Source organism: Apium graveolens, chromosome 5 (assembly GCF_009905375.1).
Source record: "Apium graveolens cultivar Ventura chromosome 5, ASM990537v1, whole genome shotgun sequence".
NCBI lineage: Eukaryota > Viridiplantae > Streptophyta > Magnoliopsida > Apiales > Apiaceae > Apium > Apium graveolens.
The window spans coordinates 278,770,967-278,786,868 of record NC_133651.1 but is presented as its reverse complement, the minus strand read 5'-3'; the positions used below and the strand labels follow the sequence as shown (position 1 = coordinate 278,786,868).

Below are 15,902 nucleotides of genomic sequence, written 5' to 3'. Positions count from 1 at the left end.
TTGTAGTGTTATAAGCATTCATCAAATTATTACTTTTAAGTCATAAGTTACTTATTTTAAAATTTTCCAAATGAGCATTTAAGTGGGGGATGGAGTGATTAATGAATGTGGAAGTGAAAAATAAAGGTGGAAAAAACATTAATGATCTTGAGTATAATTATTATTAACTATGTTAAGGCTTAGCTTAGGGGTATGGTTGGTCATTCAGAAGGTGGGTTACTTCAGGAATTATTTTGATATTTTGACTAGTTTTACAACTCGTGCGAGACACGAGTCTTCATTAATATTTTGTAGATTTTTTTATTTATATTGTTTATAAATTAAATAAAATTTTAGTATGAGTAATAAAATATTTGTATTAATTAATAAATAATTAAGTTGAATGTGTAACATTTCTAATGAAGATTAAATAGTATATGATTGATGAGATTTGAACTATTAACCTTATTATTAATATATTTATAAATAATAATATAAATATGTGTTATTGAAGGGTCCTAACCTGAGAATTGGGATAGTGTATAAGTAATCTTCTTCTATATATTAAAAGAGGACTAAGGGCAAATTGAGCCATTTTAATGGCCGTCAAATTACAGTTTTGCCCTTTTATGTTGAAAAATTATAAAAACGTCATTCTCATATATTTTTTGTTAAAAATAAGCATGTTGTTCTATCTACTAAGAATCGAACCTCAAACCTCCTATTCAAACATACTATATCACTACCATTGTACTACATAACTTTTTGAGTTTATTTTAAAAAATTATTGACTCACATCCTCTCTTTTTATCAATTTTTTTTATTACTTTAATTTTTGAGTAAATAAAATGTTGGTTTACATTATTTACGTGCCTCCTTTTATTTAGTTGTTGTAGTTTTATTAAAAGAGGACTAGGGGCAAATTGAGCCATTTTAATGGTTGTCAAATTATAATTTTGTCCTTTTATGTTGGAAATTATTAAAATGCAGTCCTCACATAATTTGTAACTACCATTGTACTACATAACTTCTTTAGTTTATTTTAAAATTCTTATTAGATAATCCATGTCCTTCCTTTTTATCAAATTTTTTATTACTTTAATTTTAAGTAAATAAATTGTTGGTTTATATTATTTACGTGCCTCATTTTTATTTAGTTTTTGTATGTTTACTATAAAATTTTAAAACTCCTTTCTATATATTAAAAGAGGACTACGAGAAAATTGAGTTATTTTAATGGATGTCAAATTACAATTTTACCCTTTTATGTTGGAAAATTATAAAAATGTCATCCTCACACAATTTTTGTTAAAAATAAATATGTTGTTGTATCTACTAATAATCGAAACTCAAACCTTCTACTCAAAAAATTCATATCTCTACCATTGTACTACATAACTTTTTGAGTTTACTTTAAAAAATTTATTAGATAAGTCACATCCTATCTTTTTATCAAAAATATTTATTACTTTAATTTTTGAGTAAATAAAATATTGGTTTATATTATTACGTGCCTCATTTTTATTTAGTGTTTGTACTTCTATTATAAATTTTTTAAAAATACCACAACCTCATATTTGTTTCACTCATCTCGTATTCATTTTCAGTTTGTTTCAATAACTTCACATTTATAAATTCTTTAAGTCAACCCCGATATATGAATATATATATATATATCGGGACGAGGTAGATATTGTTTTATATTTTAGTAAATAATTTTTTATAAATTTTTTTACTAAAAAACTACAATAATTTTAAAATAATCTAAAATTTTATTGATCAATTTTTTATATTATAATATAATATATATTTTCAATTTATCATTCATTTACATTATAAATCAATTTTAATATGATCTGATATTATAAATATGAGATATTATCAATGTTTTTATATATTACGAATTAGTAGATTGTTTTTTATTTACAAAATCTACTAAAAATATAAAATTAATATTTTTAATATTCCCCGCATCTCCGTGTGAATCTCCGTTTCGCATAGATCGGTAATGAAAAGCATCCCAATTTAGCATTAAGGCGTGTTCGAGGATCAGGGGAGGGATAATACACCCCGACCCCTAAATGACCGGATGGATATCCCTATTTCAAATGATTTTGTTATAATGATATAGTTTTGAATTTTTCTTTATTAATTAGGATCATATAGCTTACAATAAATATCTAATCTCAAAATTCTCGGGGTAAGTTAGAATCGAACTCTACGATGAAAAATAAACTGTCACCACTTAAGTTATCTAATATCGCTCCAATAGTATGTATGAAAATAAAAAAAGTAAGACGATTCAGTGAAAAGATAAAATATTCAATTATCGTATTCAAAAATTATTTATGTATAGATGCAAATTCGTTCGAGATACTATTTCCATATATATGTAGGCCCGTGGCTAGTACAAGATTTTAGGGTAGTTAATATGAATATTTGATGTTGACGGGATTCGTGTATAAATAAATAATAATATAAATATTTGCTGTTGGCAGAATTTAAATGCAGGAATTTGAATAGTTTATATTATTTTAATATTTAAATATGATATTCATGAATTTGGGACAAACAATCAAACGAGCATATCAAATTATTAGCGCGGTATAAAAGAGTTTTACCTTAGTAAAAATAATAGGCAGTAATTTGCGCAATTAGAATTGATTGATGAATTTAAAAAATTGAAGTTATTTGATTTGGTCATCAATTTACAGCATTCAACTTAAAAAAGAAAAAGAATAATTTGAAGTCTAAAAAAAATCAGGGATTTTGGTTATAAAAAAATGATGAATGAAATAATATATGGGATGGGCGCGTCATGACATGAATATAGAAAAATAAAGGCAGTAGAATAGAATAAAATAAAAAAGGGGAAGGGGGGTGGATTTGTTTCCGGGGAAGACTTTGATCCGTTGAATTGACCCGTTTATAAAAAAAATCCTTCCCCTTTCCTTGTTCATCTTCTCCCCCCCCTTTTAATTTCCTTCTTTTTGTTTCCCCCTAGGTTTAATTAAGCTATCTCAGCCCTTATTGCGATTCATTTTTATCAACCACCAAATTTATTATTATTAAATGAAAAATTCACTCAAGAAATTAAGAGGTTTGGCTTCCACTGCTATTCCCCGTCATCACCACCATCTCCGTCAACCCCGTTCTATACTAGATGACGTCACCCAGGCTTCTCAGGTTTCTTTTCCTTTTTGATTTTTAATCTATTCTCTGATTTTGTTTCATCTTCTTTCACTTTGTTTTTTTTACATACAATAAATATACCCCCCCCCCCTGCATCTGGATCTCTAGTTCGCTTCAAACTACGTTATTTGTACTTGTAGTGTCTATTAGGTTGCCATCACTTTAGTTTACTTGACTGACCGTCGATTTGGTACAAATCATTTTATATGCATTTTTTTATTTGCTGTGATTTTGACTTTTGACTTTTGTTTGTTTGTTGCAGGACATGCAAGATATGAGGGATTGCTATGACAGCTTATTAGCTGCTGCAGCAGCCACTGCTAATAGTGCTTATGGTATTTTTACAATATCCCCAACTTTGCTTTTTTATCTGTTTCTCCACAACTATGTTAACGTTGCAACTTGCATTACTTAGGAACATATACATGCCGTCCAAGCAATATGTGAACCTTGTACTCATCTCTTGTTCAAGATTTGGCTCTCTATAATCTTTTAAGTTGCTGAAGTGTTTTGTTTTTTAATGTCACTAGTACCTCAAAACTATAATAGATATGTTTTCGTGATATATGGTTCCTCAAAAGTATACTAATTTCGGATCACACACGTTCAGAATTCTCAGAATCACTAAGAGAAATGGGAGATTGCCTTCTTGAAAAAACTGCACTGAATGAGGATGAGGAAAGTGGTGAGTCAGCAATCTGATTTGTTTCAATTATATGTTTAAACTTCATTGTGCAAGCTGCAATTAATTTGAATTGGTACCAGTTTTTTTTCTTTTCCGTTATATAATTTGTGGAACCAACATTGTTATGACTACATTGTTGCGGAGATAAATTTTTTCATTACTGTTGTTCTTTTTATCCATCCTTTTCATAAAACCCAACTTTTCGTGTTAAATGCAGGTAAAGTGTTGTTGATGCTGGGAAAAGTTCAGTTTATTATCCAGAATCTTGTTGATCGCTATGTGGGTTATGTCTTTTATTGAAAAACATCTTAGTTATTTTAAGAATTAATTTTTTTTATTGATGAGACGTTTATATTTTGTTCAGCGTTCCCATATATTCCAGACAATCACCATCCCATCAGAGTCCCTTCTTAATGAATTACGCATTGTTGAGGTTAGTTCTTATAAAGTAGTTCACAGGCACATGAAAAATATCTTACTGTATTCTTTGTGCCTATGTTGCTATAACCACTGCAAGTCTACCAAATTAAAAATACTCCTGAAATTCTGTGCGAAAACTTTATCAATTTACATTGTTATTCTTGTGTTTGTACAACCTTTTTGCACTATTGTTTAGTTTCATATCATGGAGCTCATCCATTTATGCAACTTGCTCTTTTGGATGGGTTGCAAACATCGTTAGAGGCTTAGAAAGGCATATCACTGTACATAAATTGATTTCTATTTTTTCTCCTTTCTTGATGTAGGACATGAAGAAACAGTGTGATGAGAAAAGGTTCCAGCTCATTCTTATAAGTAGTGATCCTACAGTTGCAATTCTTCAACATGTTTAGTAATGAATGGGTGCCCTGTATTTATGGTTGCAGAATGGTATATGAAGACATGATACCAAAAAGCAGGGGGAAAGGGAGGTCGAGAAGCGATAAAGGGGATAGCTTTTCTGTCCGTGAACTGCAAGCAGCTCAAGATGAATATGACGAGGAGGCTAGTATGTTCGTTTTTCGTATGAAATCTCTTAAAGGTGGACAATCCCGAAGTCTTTTAACGCAGGCATCTCGGCACCATGCTGCTCAGGTTTTTTTATTTGTCCAAAAATTGATCAATATTAATATAAATATATATATTTTAGTAACTGTATTAGAAGCACATACTTATCTTCCATTATTGTCAACAGATGTCTTTTTTCAAAAAGGCTTCTAAATCTCTCGAAGCAATTGATCCTCATGTTGAATCTGTCACTGCACGACATCATATTGCGTACCACTTCGATGGACTAAAAGACGAGGATGATTTTAGTGGCGGTGATGATCTTGACGAGGACTATACTGATGACACCGACGATGACTCTGAAAGCCGCGATGATAATGATCTTAGTTTTGATCATGGACATTCTAATGATGGTCATGATAATTCTATAACAAAAGACTCCATGGAGGTAAGAATTCAGTTATTTTTGTGTTCTACTACTAAGTGACCTATACATTCTTGTATCTTTAATATTAATAAAAATGTGGATTTGCATGTTATATATCATGAACATGATGCTTAAATAATGCAGGACTAAGCAGTGAAATCACAGATTAAAAAAACAGGGCGACTTTTTTGCAACTCAATCACTACCCTATATTCTTTGTAAGATAAAATTGGTTGCAACTAAAATTATTCTCAAGAAAAGTGTGTATATCATTAACGTAATAAATTAATAAATATAATGTTAAATGAATGCCAGAAACAACCCTAGTGGTCCAATGAACTAAAAGCCCAACACAAGCGGGCCAAAACAAACGATTGAACTATCAATAGAGCAGTCTATAATAGCTCTATGCAGATATTATTTATATATTTATATTATATTGGGACTCATCTTCATCAGTACTTTAGGCATTGAAGCTGCTGTAAACTGTGTGCATCTATTGTCCTTGGCCAAAATTATTAGCCATCGTGTTTGATGTAATTATGAAACTCTAAAGTGTAGCCTACCCATGGTTATCAAGTCGACGACTAGTCGACTAGTCGTCGACTAGTAGCTAAGTCGCTAAGGAGGAAAAAGTCGAGGAGAGACTTTATGTTTTGTCGTCCATGGATTTTACCCGACCCGCCCTAATATCCGACCCGGCCTAAATAGTCAAAATAGGGTTTTTTTAACCCAAGACTTACCCGATTAGAATCTGGGAGGCTACAAAGGCGACGTATTCATGTCCAATTAACAGATCTATCAATGGCGGCTTATCTCCGGCTATAAATTCCTCTTCTTCTTCATCTCTTCTTTCTTCTTTCTCTATTTCTTCTTCTCTCCTTCCTTATCTCTTCTCTATACGTATGTGTCTATATATACATGTTTTGTATATATATGTACACGTAGCCACACAGTTTTTTCATTCTATTTTTTTAAAAACGTTTTTTAAATCATTTTTTTCCTTTTTTTCCTTTTTTGTTTCTTTTTTTTCTATTTCATTACTTATGTACACACAAAAACAAATTTTTATCTTTCTTTAATTTAAAAACCGAATAAGTCATTCTTTTACACACAAAAAATGAGTTTTATTTGATTTTAAGTTTTAAATTGATTTTATCAGGTTTAAAATTTTAAAATTTATCCATTCAAATTATTTTTTTCCTTCCCACCTTCAAATTATATTTTGTGTTTTAAATTTTGATGAACAATAAAACTATCCACTGAATTGATAATAAAAAATATGCACATTCAACTAATCTAATAGGTAGTGGTACTGGTATCTTTTATCTGTTAGTTTACACCTGAATTATGAAAATGACATGTGCTAACTATATTATATATTATAATTACTCTAAAATGTGTGGATCGACTACTTGTCGACTTTTTACGACTAGTCGGGCGACTTGTCGACTAGTCAATTTGAAGGTACTCGGGCGCCTTGGCTCGACCATGGTAGGCTCATGGTCGACTTGTCGACCATGAGCCTACCATTATGAATAGTGTCTGCCTATTCATTAGTGATCTTTTGTTTTATGAACTTTTAATCGGTAGATGTACAGTCCATGATTAAAATGATATTAACTTCTCTTAAGTCATTTGCAGTTGGACAACGTGGAGATTACATTTCCAAAAGTTCCCACAGTTGAAGCAGCAAAGGTAAGAAAACATCATCCTAGCATAATGTTTACAATGTAAATATAATTAGGAAGAAAAACTGTGAATAGCTGAGCGACTATTTAATGATGTAGTGCACTCATTTTTAAAATGTCTCCTATATACGCCAGAGGTTTGCCTTTCTATTTTTCTAGCTTTTCAAATTGAATTGTCATATACAATTACTGTGTGGTGGATGCTTTCTATATCCTTTGCATTCTTTTTTAGTTTTTTAAGATACCTCATCATTCGCAAAAATTTCTGTTTCTTTTACAGCAGGAAAACCTATATAGAAAACCCGGTGAATACTCTCTCCTTCGTAGAAATGTTGATCCAAGCAGCAAATCAGCCCCGCTTTTGATTGGGAAGGATTCTGACCCTGCTGAAAGATATATACCCGCACGGCAAACTTCCACACGGAAGTTCTCCACCTATGTGCTGCCCACACCTGACGAGACAAAGAGTCAAGTTTCATTACGATCAGATGCACAAACACCTAAAGGAGGAGTAAGTGTAAGCGGAGGTACAGTTAGTTCTTGGCATTCATCACCTTTGGAGCACAAAAGAAGTGATAAAGTATTAGGAAATGAGAACTTAAGTCCAGGTTTCTCGAAAACGCAGTCAGTACTGAAAGATAGCAACAGCAATACTAGACCAATTCGATCACCACCTCATTTGGCAGAGGGACTCTTGACGAATCTCGATCGTCACGGAGACACCAAAAAAGTTAGAAGGCAAGCTTTCTCTGGTCCATTGATGGGCAAGTCGTGGTCAAGCAGGTCTAATACATCTACTAGCGGTCCAATTTCCTCAACAGGAAATGCTCCCCTGTTTTCTGGATCACTAATGCGCACTCCACTGCCGAAGCCATCATCCCCAGCATTAGCATCAGGTGTCTCGCCAACTTTCACATCGTCGCCAAAGATAAGTGAACTACATGAGCTTCCTAGACCCCCTCCGCATATTAAATTAAAGGGGACTGCAAATATAAGTCATTCTAGTCCCTTGCTACCCAAAGGTCAGGAACTCTCTGGCACAAATAAACTGACACCGTCAAATGCATCCACACTTCCAAAGCCTCCGCAAGCCTTCAACCGCAGTTACTCAATACCTTCTAGAGGTCAAAGGGAAAAAGAGCCGCATGACCCAAAAAATTTGGAATCTCCGAATTTCAAGATGACCGAGGATATCGTTTCGCCTCATGTTAAATCAATTTCTTTATCACACAGTTAGTTGACGACATTTGGGGGTCATGTTCCACCATGGCTGCCCAATTTAACAGGTATTTTAAAACCCTGCAGCTAGTTCTTTTTTTTTTAATTTTGAACAATCACAAAAAGTATTTGTATTTATATATCATTTTTTCTATTACAGTTGACCTATTCATATATATGTTTTACTTGTCAGCTTGTGGCACATCAGTTTCTTCTTATAACAAATGAGTTTGCAAACCTCATCAAAAACCACATTTATTTTGAAATGTGAAATCACATAATGTCTATAACGTGGAAACAGGAAATGTGGTGTACCTGACCTTGCAGCAAGAAGTTTGAATCTAATAAATAGATAGGATAGAAGTGTGTACTGCATAGAAGTGAAAATGACAACCTTATCATCAAATGTGACTAAAATTATGGTGCAGGTTGTACACCTCATCTCTTGTTTTTTCATGCATTATGTGTGGCTGATGAAGCTGGGGTAGTTGAGATGCTATAGTTGAACTGGAATCGTTGTATATTAAAATGGAAAAATACACAGTAAATATAATTAAAGATGCCCGCAGGGGTGTAGCACTAATTCGTTACCACCTCCTAGTACATTTTTAGTTGCATGTCTACTTGAGCATGGTTACATGGTTACTTTCTAGTAACCAACTTTTTTTTGGTTATGCTGGTCCCTAATGTGGTATTACAGCTACAGGTATACAAAATCCCGGTCTTAAGTTGTCATCCACCCATTGTTATTTGCAATAAGTTGTCATTGAATCGTTATTTCCAATCAGTTTACTTTATTTGGGAGATTATGCATATGGATGAACCCTAGAACAGTGACTTTTGGTCTATAAACAAATGGAACTCAGTATCAGACATTTAGGTTAGGACGTGCTATAGAGACATGAAAGGAGGAAAGGAGTTGGAATTGAAACTTAAAGTGGATTCATCAATGCAATCTAAGAACTTAGTCTAATATAATGCTTTACTGTCGTGCATCCTGTTGCTTTTGGTACAACTGAATTGTTTGTAAATTCTTGCTGCAGTTCATACTTTTTTTTTTGCTAAATACTGCAGTTAATAAGAAGAGAATATAAATTAATTATTATGCTTGTAAAATAAAGTGTGGTGTGTATCAAAATAAAGTGTGGTGTATTTGTAAAATAAAAGGTGTGGTGTCTATTAAGTGGAAAGAGATATTATTATCTTGTAAAGATAAGATATCCTTACACGTGTTTAAATCTGATTGGTTGTAAGATTTCATCCTATCAAGTTGTCTCCTCCAGGACTACTATAAATAGGATCCCTTTGTATTGGTTTAAGACATCCAAGTTTTAGACATCTATTCTATTCTAAGCAATAAACTTCAGTGTTTTCTTATATCTTTCCCATCTTTCTAATAATCTTGCTTCTTATATTTCTTGTAACCTCCTTAGTGGTTGTACCTTTCTTAGTGAATTGTAATCTATCTGACATAACTTGTGAATTTGATTTTTTTTAAGTATGATCATAAATATTGGTTTGCTTCTGTAGCATATTTTAACCAAATATAATAGTTTTAAACTATTATGCCATTTTTATGTAAATTAGTGTTCAATGCAGGCGCAGAATAATTTGATATTGGTTGAGAAAACTATAAAATCTTTGCTGGGCTATTGTCAGGTAAAAGAACCTCAGCGAAGTGAAGACGATTATGTACATATCTATGGTCCTAAATTGTTTATCAATCATTATCTTGGTGCCTGTTGCAGTCAGCGCACAAATGCATAGGTCATAACTCATAATGTTAAATATGAGAAATTTTGTTATTTCTTCCATTATGACTTTGGTACAGACTTGGGCAGAAGCTTTGAAAATTCATGTCTTAGCTCAAAATTTATAATGAACTAGCAACTATCTTTCACAAATATTAACGGTTCTAATCTCCACCAACATTATAAATTGTTTAATATAAGTTGTTAGTTCCCCTACTAGTTGATTAATTAATTAATTAATTAAATTGAATCTCTTATAATGTTTTTTCTCTTGATGCATGCTAAAAGGACAAAACGAGGAGGTGGTGTTTAGGTTCTAGGTTTCACATTTACCAAGCGGCAACTGGTGTGTCGAACTAATGGTTGATTACCGTGCTTCTTACAAGACTCAAAAATGTGAAGGTTGTCTGCCGTCTGGTCACTGTTAGGCGCATAACAAAATAAGCGGGAGTTTGATGCCTTGTTACTAGAAACTGGAGTTCTCTGTTTTTAGTCCTAAACTAGAAACTTGATTTCTTAATAATAATACCTTAATATTTGGAAATAATATTTAACGTACTTTTAAGAGCAAAAAGGTTATGCAACAAGATTAAAGTCAAGCATATTTTCATCAAGATATCATATCATGGCATAAATGCTGAACTGTTGCTCTATTTAAACTGGGAATGCACCAAAACTATCACCCTGTTCTGGCACTGTTCAGTCAACTGCTTACACACACTTCATCAAGCAATATTAAACGTTTGGTTCAAAGGGAACAATGATACGTAATTTAAACATTGGACGAGAACGTCAAGTGAAGTCTCACAAATATATACATGCAGATGGTTAAAAATTATCTGAATTAGGAGACTGGGGCTTCACTGGCCTTGACAAATCTACCCTTCACACGCTTTCTAGTATCAGCTCTTGCCTTTCTCGATTCGTATCGGATGTGCTTATCATATCTGTTCATAAAATATTCCAAGTCATGATTTTGTATTGTTCTTAGAAACATATTCAGAAGTAGAAAAAGTGGACAACATATGAATAGCTTCTATACCTTCTTGTTTTCTTTTTCTCCTTGTACCTAAGCATTGCATTACCTCTGTTCTTCGCCATTAACTCTAAATCAGTCTTTGTTTTTGCTGGTGTTGTATTTTCACATTTCATCATCTGTCGCATATATTGAACATCTGCAGCGCCACCACAGTAATTGGGAATACCAAAACCCGAGCTTGATGATTCCCTTGCAATCGGTAAACTGTTGCTCTCAGATGATGTTCGCCCAGCTGCTGGGTTATTTCCGTCATTCTATCATTTTATACGAGCATGCCAATATTTGCAACAATATCAGTTGGAGGAGTTTTAGCATAAAAAATTTCTTAACCATACCATAGATGATTCCTTCCACATAACCAATAGATAAGTGAAAGATTCCTCCCACGTAACCCGTGGATTATGGCATGCAACAAAATACAATTGTATTCAAACAAAACAAATTTAAGTTCGACATAAATAAAAGAGATTATTACATTTTTATCAAAGCTATTAAATTACGTTCTTCAATCCATATACATTCCCTATATTTGCTTATGGGTTATGAGGATCCTTCTTTTGATAGAAAAAATATGGTCACTTACTGTTCGTGTTTCTTCTCACTTGGTGAATTTGAAAGGAGAAATATGTGCCAAAGTTTTAGATTATCTACTAACACCTTTCAATTTCTCTTCCCTAGTCCCCTCCTAGGAAATATTTTTAGCTGTGTCAGATAGCTACTGTGCAAAATCAGCTATTACCTTAAAGGCAACAAGATTCTCAAGCTCCGTAGAACAATTAATTCCATAGATATCTCTCATCCCCTTTGTATCATCCAAGGAAGCTTCCGTTAAAAGTTCATTGTAGCTTCTCATTGTAAAACCTGCATCATTTGCACCTTCAGCCGATTCTAGCGGACCAGAACCCCTTAAACATCCAAGATTAAAATCCCAAATCTGTGGAGAAGTACCAAATCCTTTACAGTCAGGTGCAGTGAAACAAATTCACTTCCTTCAAATATACAGTATTATACATATATAAAGATTGATAAATAAAAAATAATGCTACGGAAGAAGAACAATAAAGGTTCACAAATTGTTCTGCAAATCGCTGAGCTCACAATACTATATCTGTCATGTCGCCTAAAAGACCAAAAGGGTCAGCAGTAAACAAATTAATACTTATGTTATTTTAGGAAGATAATATATTAACAAGTCAATAGGTAAGTAGAAAAGCTATATGTACAAACTAAAGCCAATTGACCGCAAGAGTGGGTCATAAGATTGGTGGCACTAATAGAAAGCAGTCATGAAATAGCATATGACAACTAATGATATAGAACACGTCATCAACAACAATTTGAGCTGGTATATATAAGTATCTAAATTCCAGATTATCTCATTAACATTCTGTAACAATGCAACCTCTTTTAACTAATTAACGAAGAAACTTGATGCCTCAAAAAGAGTGAGTAAGAAAAGAAAAAAAATTATGTTAGCAATGATAATACCAATAATAATAAAATAAAATACAATAGGATTTTAGAGTGGATTAGCGGGAAGCCCATTTTTTGGGGTAATATTCAATCTAAGTGTACATATTAAAATTTAAAAACATTGAGGATGGGACGGTCAAACATAAGAACTTCCCTAAACATAACTCTAATAGCACGGGTAAGCTTAAGCGACGGGGTCTTTTTAAAAGTTTAAGTTAAGGGTATTGGGGGCTTAACTGAATGATATATGTTCAAGACTTTAACAATCAAATAACCACAAAATAAGCAACAATGCATGTATTGGACAGCATGGTAAGAGCAAGTCCGAAGGTAAATGTAAAATGGTATCGAAAAGTATTTTTTGGTGCTAAAATGTAGCACTTGTACTCCCATTCTAGTTGTATTACAACCAACTATTACCAAATTTAACATACATTTTATCCAAGTCTTTCACTCCATTTCTAGTTAATTAATGATGTGGCAATAATGGCTAGAACCATTTTTAGTTCTAAATAGGGCTGTCAAACGGATAATTCGGATACGGATCTGCCTATATCCGTATCCGGATCCGAATCCGAAAATCCATATCCGTATCCGTATCCGTATCCGAATCCGAAAATATTTAAAGAATTATATCCGGATCCGGATCCGACGGATACTATCCGGATACGGATAATATCCGGATCCAAATCCGATTTTAAATCAGATGTTTTATTTTCTATTAAATTTTTTAAAAAAATGAAAATAATTAGAAAAAATATAGTAAAAATTAAAAATTCATTTTTAAAAATTAAAATAAGAGATAAAGTGATTTAATCATATTTATTTTTTTTTAAATTAATTTTTTATTTATCTTTTCAATATAATCGTTATCTTTAAATTGTTGAACTCAAATTATTTTTTTTCTCCATGTCTATAGAATTTTACAAACATAATATATCCGTACATATATATATATATATGTATGTATATATATACACATAAATATACTATAAATTTAATAGAATATATTTTTAAATTATTTAAATATTTAAATATAAAATATATTTATCAGATACGGATATTATCGGATACGAATATGCCTATATCAGTATCCGTAATCGTCGGATTCGAATACGGATAATATCCGCTTTGTTTCGGATACGGATAATATTCGCTTTATTTCGGATACGAATGCGGATTTTTCGGACGAATATCGGATTTTTCGAATTTTTTTGACAGCCCTAGTTCTAAATATACAACCAAGTATCCATTTACGCATTTATTCATCTAAGAATAGCTATGCATTGGAAGTTTTTTTTTAAAGTTAGTTGTAGATTATAGCTATAGGACTAACTATAGTTTTGCACTGAACTTGCTCTAATGAATGTATATAAAAAAAATTATTTGTTTCCAAGCTAGTGTGAATGTGCATCATGTTAAGGCTGGCTAGAGTTTAGACGAAGCAATAAAAAAAACAGGAAATCGTTGTGAAAGCTTTAAAATGCAGGACTTTATCAAATAATATATTAAAACAAAAAGAAAAAACTCGAAAAGAGATCGGAAATCAAGATGAGAAAAAGCGAAGGCAGAATACCTGAGTGCCCTGATCAGAGGGATGAGTATTCCACAACATTTGGCCGCCTTCGGCGGGCTCAAAACCAGCCTGATCAACCTCATTCATTACATCCAATTGACTAGTACTAGTACTAGTACTAGTACTCAGCTGTTGCAACAGCAAAGAGGTAAATGGAAGTTGTTGTTGTTGAGCTAAGGATTGAGTTAATAACAAGGAATTAGACTCCTCCTCATCGATGTCATTGACAGTACTCATTAACCTCCTCTTCCTCTTCCGTCGCGCATCCTCCTCCTCGTCCTCCTCCTTGTGGGTCTGAAAATGTTGGTGTTGTTGTGTGTGGAAGAGACGAATCAATTGTTTGAGAACGATATGCTTCTGCTTCCCACAGGATAATGATGTATCCGAGGATTGGGGCAGGGAAGTAGAAACTTGCGGAAACATAGTACTTTTATTAGGCACCATGAACTGATCACCAACATCCTCCTCCTCCTCCTCCTCCTCCTCCTCATCATCATACTGGTACTGATTGGTACTCTGATGTAATAATTTAGTAAAGTGATGGAGACCCAAGTGAGAAGCGAGCTGAGAAGGAGAAGGACAGCCAGTGAAACCATCAACAGGTAAACGATTATGATTAATTGAAGAGTGTGCATCTGAATCACAGTCTTGACAGAGAAACAGATTGTCGGAAACACAAAGAAAGGAAACAGGTTGGGAATGACAATTATCGCAGATCTGAGAGCGGATGTGTTTGAGAGAGAGTGGATTAGCAGAGTGGACATGTTGATCGCACATTACACATAGCTTTGCTGAGTCTGCTCTGCAATACAACGCCGCCGCCTCCGAATTACAGTGATCGCACCCCACGCCACCACCACCACCACCGGCACCGCCCATGATTTGATAATAACTCAAAACAACAAGATACAGGTCAAAGGAGGAGGCAAGTGAAATGGAAAGCAGTTACGAATGATTACTAGTTTTTTATCATCTACTTACTATGTAAACTGTTAAGTAGCAACCAGATTTATTTATAATTACTTTTAATTATAATCTACCTTTGTTTCTGTCTAATCCTTGAACTTAGCACCTCATAATATATTACTAAGATTAATGGGCTCTACTTTCACCCCCAAAATATCTTCTCTTTACTTGTCCCTCCCCGTTCTCTACAAATAAAATATCTCTGGCTTATCTTTATCGTTAACTATTACGTACCTGTCATTCTCCCTCACTTTCGACCCATACATAACCCCCATAACTTGGATATACATCACTCTTCCTGCCCATTTCATCATTATGCTAAAAATATTTCTTCTATCAAACTTAATATTCAAATCAGATATGTAATATTTTCTTGATATTGATTATGCCGATTACTGTTCTAAATTTTCCTATTAATTTTTTGTAAAATATTTGATTCATTTATTCCTTTAAATTCCTATTAGTAATTATGAATTTTGAATAATATATTTCAATGTTCCTTTTTTTTAAATCAAAAACCAAATTTAATTAATATCATTAATAATTTAAGTTTTAGTCAAGTTCATCAATAAGAAAGGAGGGTGTACATGATCTTACATAATATTTACTACTCTAGCTATGGAATGAACGTCAAAATTCGCTGATTTACTAACAAAATAAATAAAACCGGACCTCAAAACCTTTAGATACTGCGAACAATAGATCCAAAGAAAGAATCATTTGTACACTATGTATGAGCTGGATTTATAAATCCACTTACATTAGCCTCCTAACTTTTTAACTGTATTAAATTTGAAAATTTGAAAAATATTGTTCCCTAATTTATCTTACTTTTTTCTTTAAATATCGGTGATTGCCGAATAACTAAATTTTTATTATTGTACTTAGTCTAAAAAGACTAAGCGAAAGATACTATCA

General features: G+C 32.8%; 2 protein-coding genes across 5 annotated transcripts; one reads left to right on the top strand and one right to left on the bottom strand.

Moving 5' to 3' along the window:
- The first annotated feature begins 2,826 nt into the window (after positions 1-2,826).
- Positions 2,827-10,954, top strand: LOC141659074 (uncharacterized protein At2g33490). 4 transcript variants are annotated; one of them, XR_012549597.1, is made up of 12 exons: positions 2,828-3,165; positions 3,434-3,506; positions 3,782-3,856; positions 4,074-4,135; positions 4,221-4,289; positions 4,603-4,631; positions 4,723-4,930; positions 5,031-5,291; positions 6,915-6,968; positions 7,242-8,247; positions 9,779-9,838; positions 10,219-10,954. XR_012549597.1 is itself a non-coding variant. In XM_074465808.1 (11 exons), the coding sequence occupies exons 1-10, from the start codon at positions 3,052-3,054 to the stop codon at positions 8,196-8,198; spliced, it is 1,899 nt and encodes a 632-aa protein (XP_074321909.1). In that variant the 5' UTR covers positions 2,827-3,051; the 3' UTR covers positions 8,199-8,247; positions 9,779-10,083. The 4 variants fall into 4 exon arrangements, 3 of the variants coding, with proteins under 3 accessions (XP_074321909.1, XP_074321908.1, XP_074321907.1); XM_074465808.1 differs by lacking the exon at positions 10,219-10,954 and having other exon boundaries at positions 2,827-3,165; positions 7,245-8,247; positions 9,779-10,083; XM_074465807.1 differs by lacking the exon at positions 9,779-9,838.
- On the bottom strand, positions 10,554-15,258 carry LOC141659075 (zinc finger protein CONSTANS-LIKE 15-like). Its single transcript, XM_074465809.1, has 4 exons — positions 14,019-15,258; positions 11,709-11,903; positions 10,973-11,223; positions 10,554-10,877 (listed from the first exon to the last, which is right to left on the bottom strand). Exons 1-4 carry the CDS (start codon positions 14,895-14,897, stop codon positions 10,775-10,777), a joined length of 1,428 nt encoding a protein of 475 aa, XP_074321910.1. The 5' UTR covers positions 14,898-15,258; the 3' UTR covers positions 10,554-10,774.
- Between the last annotated feature and the right edge of the window lie 644 nt (positions 15,259-15,902).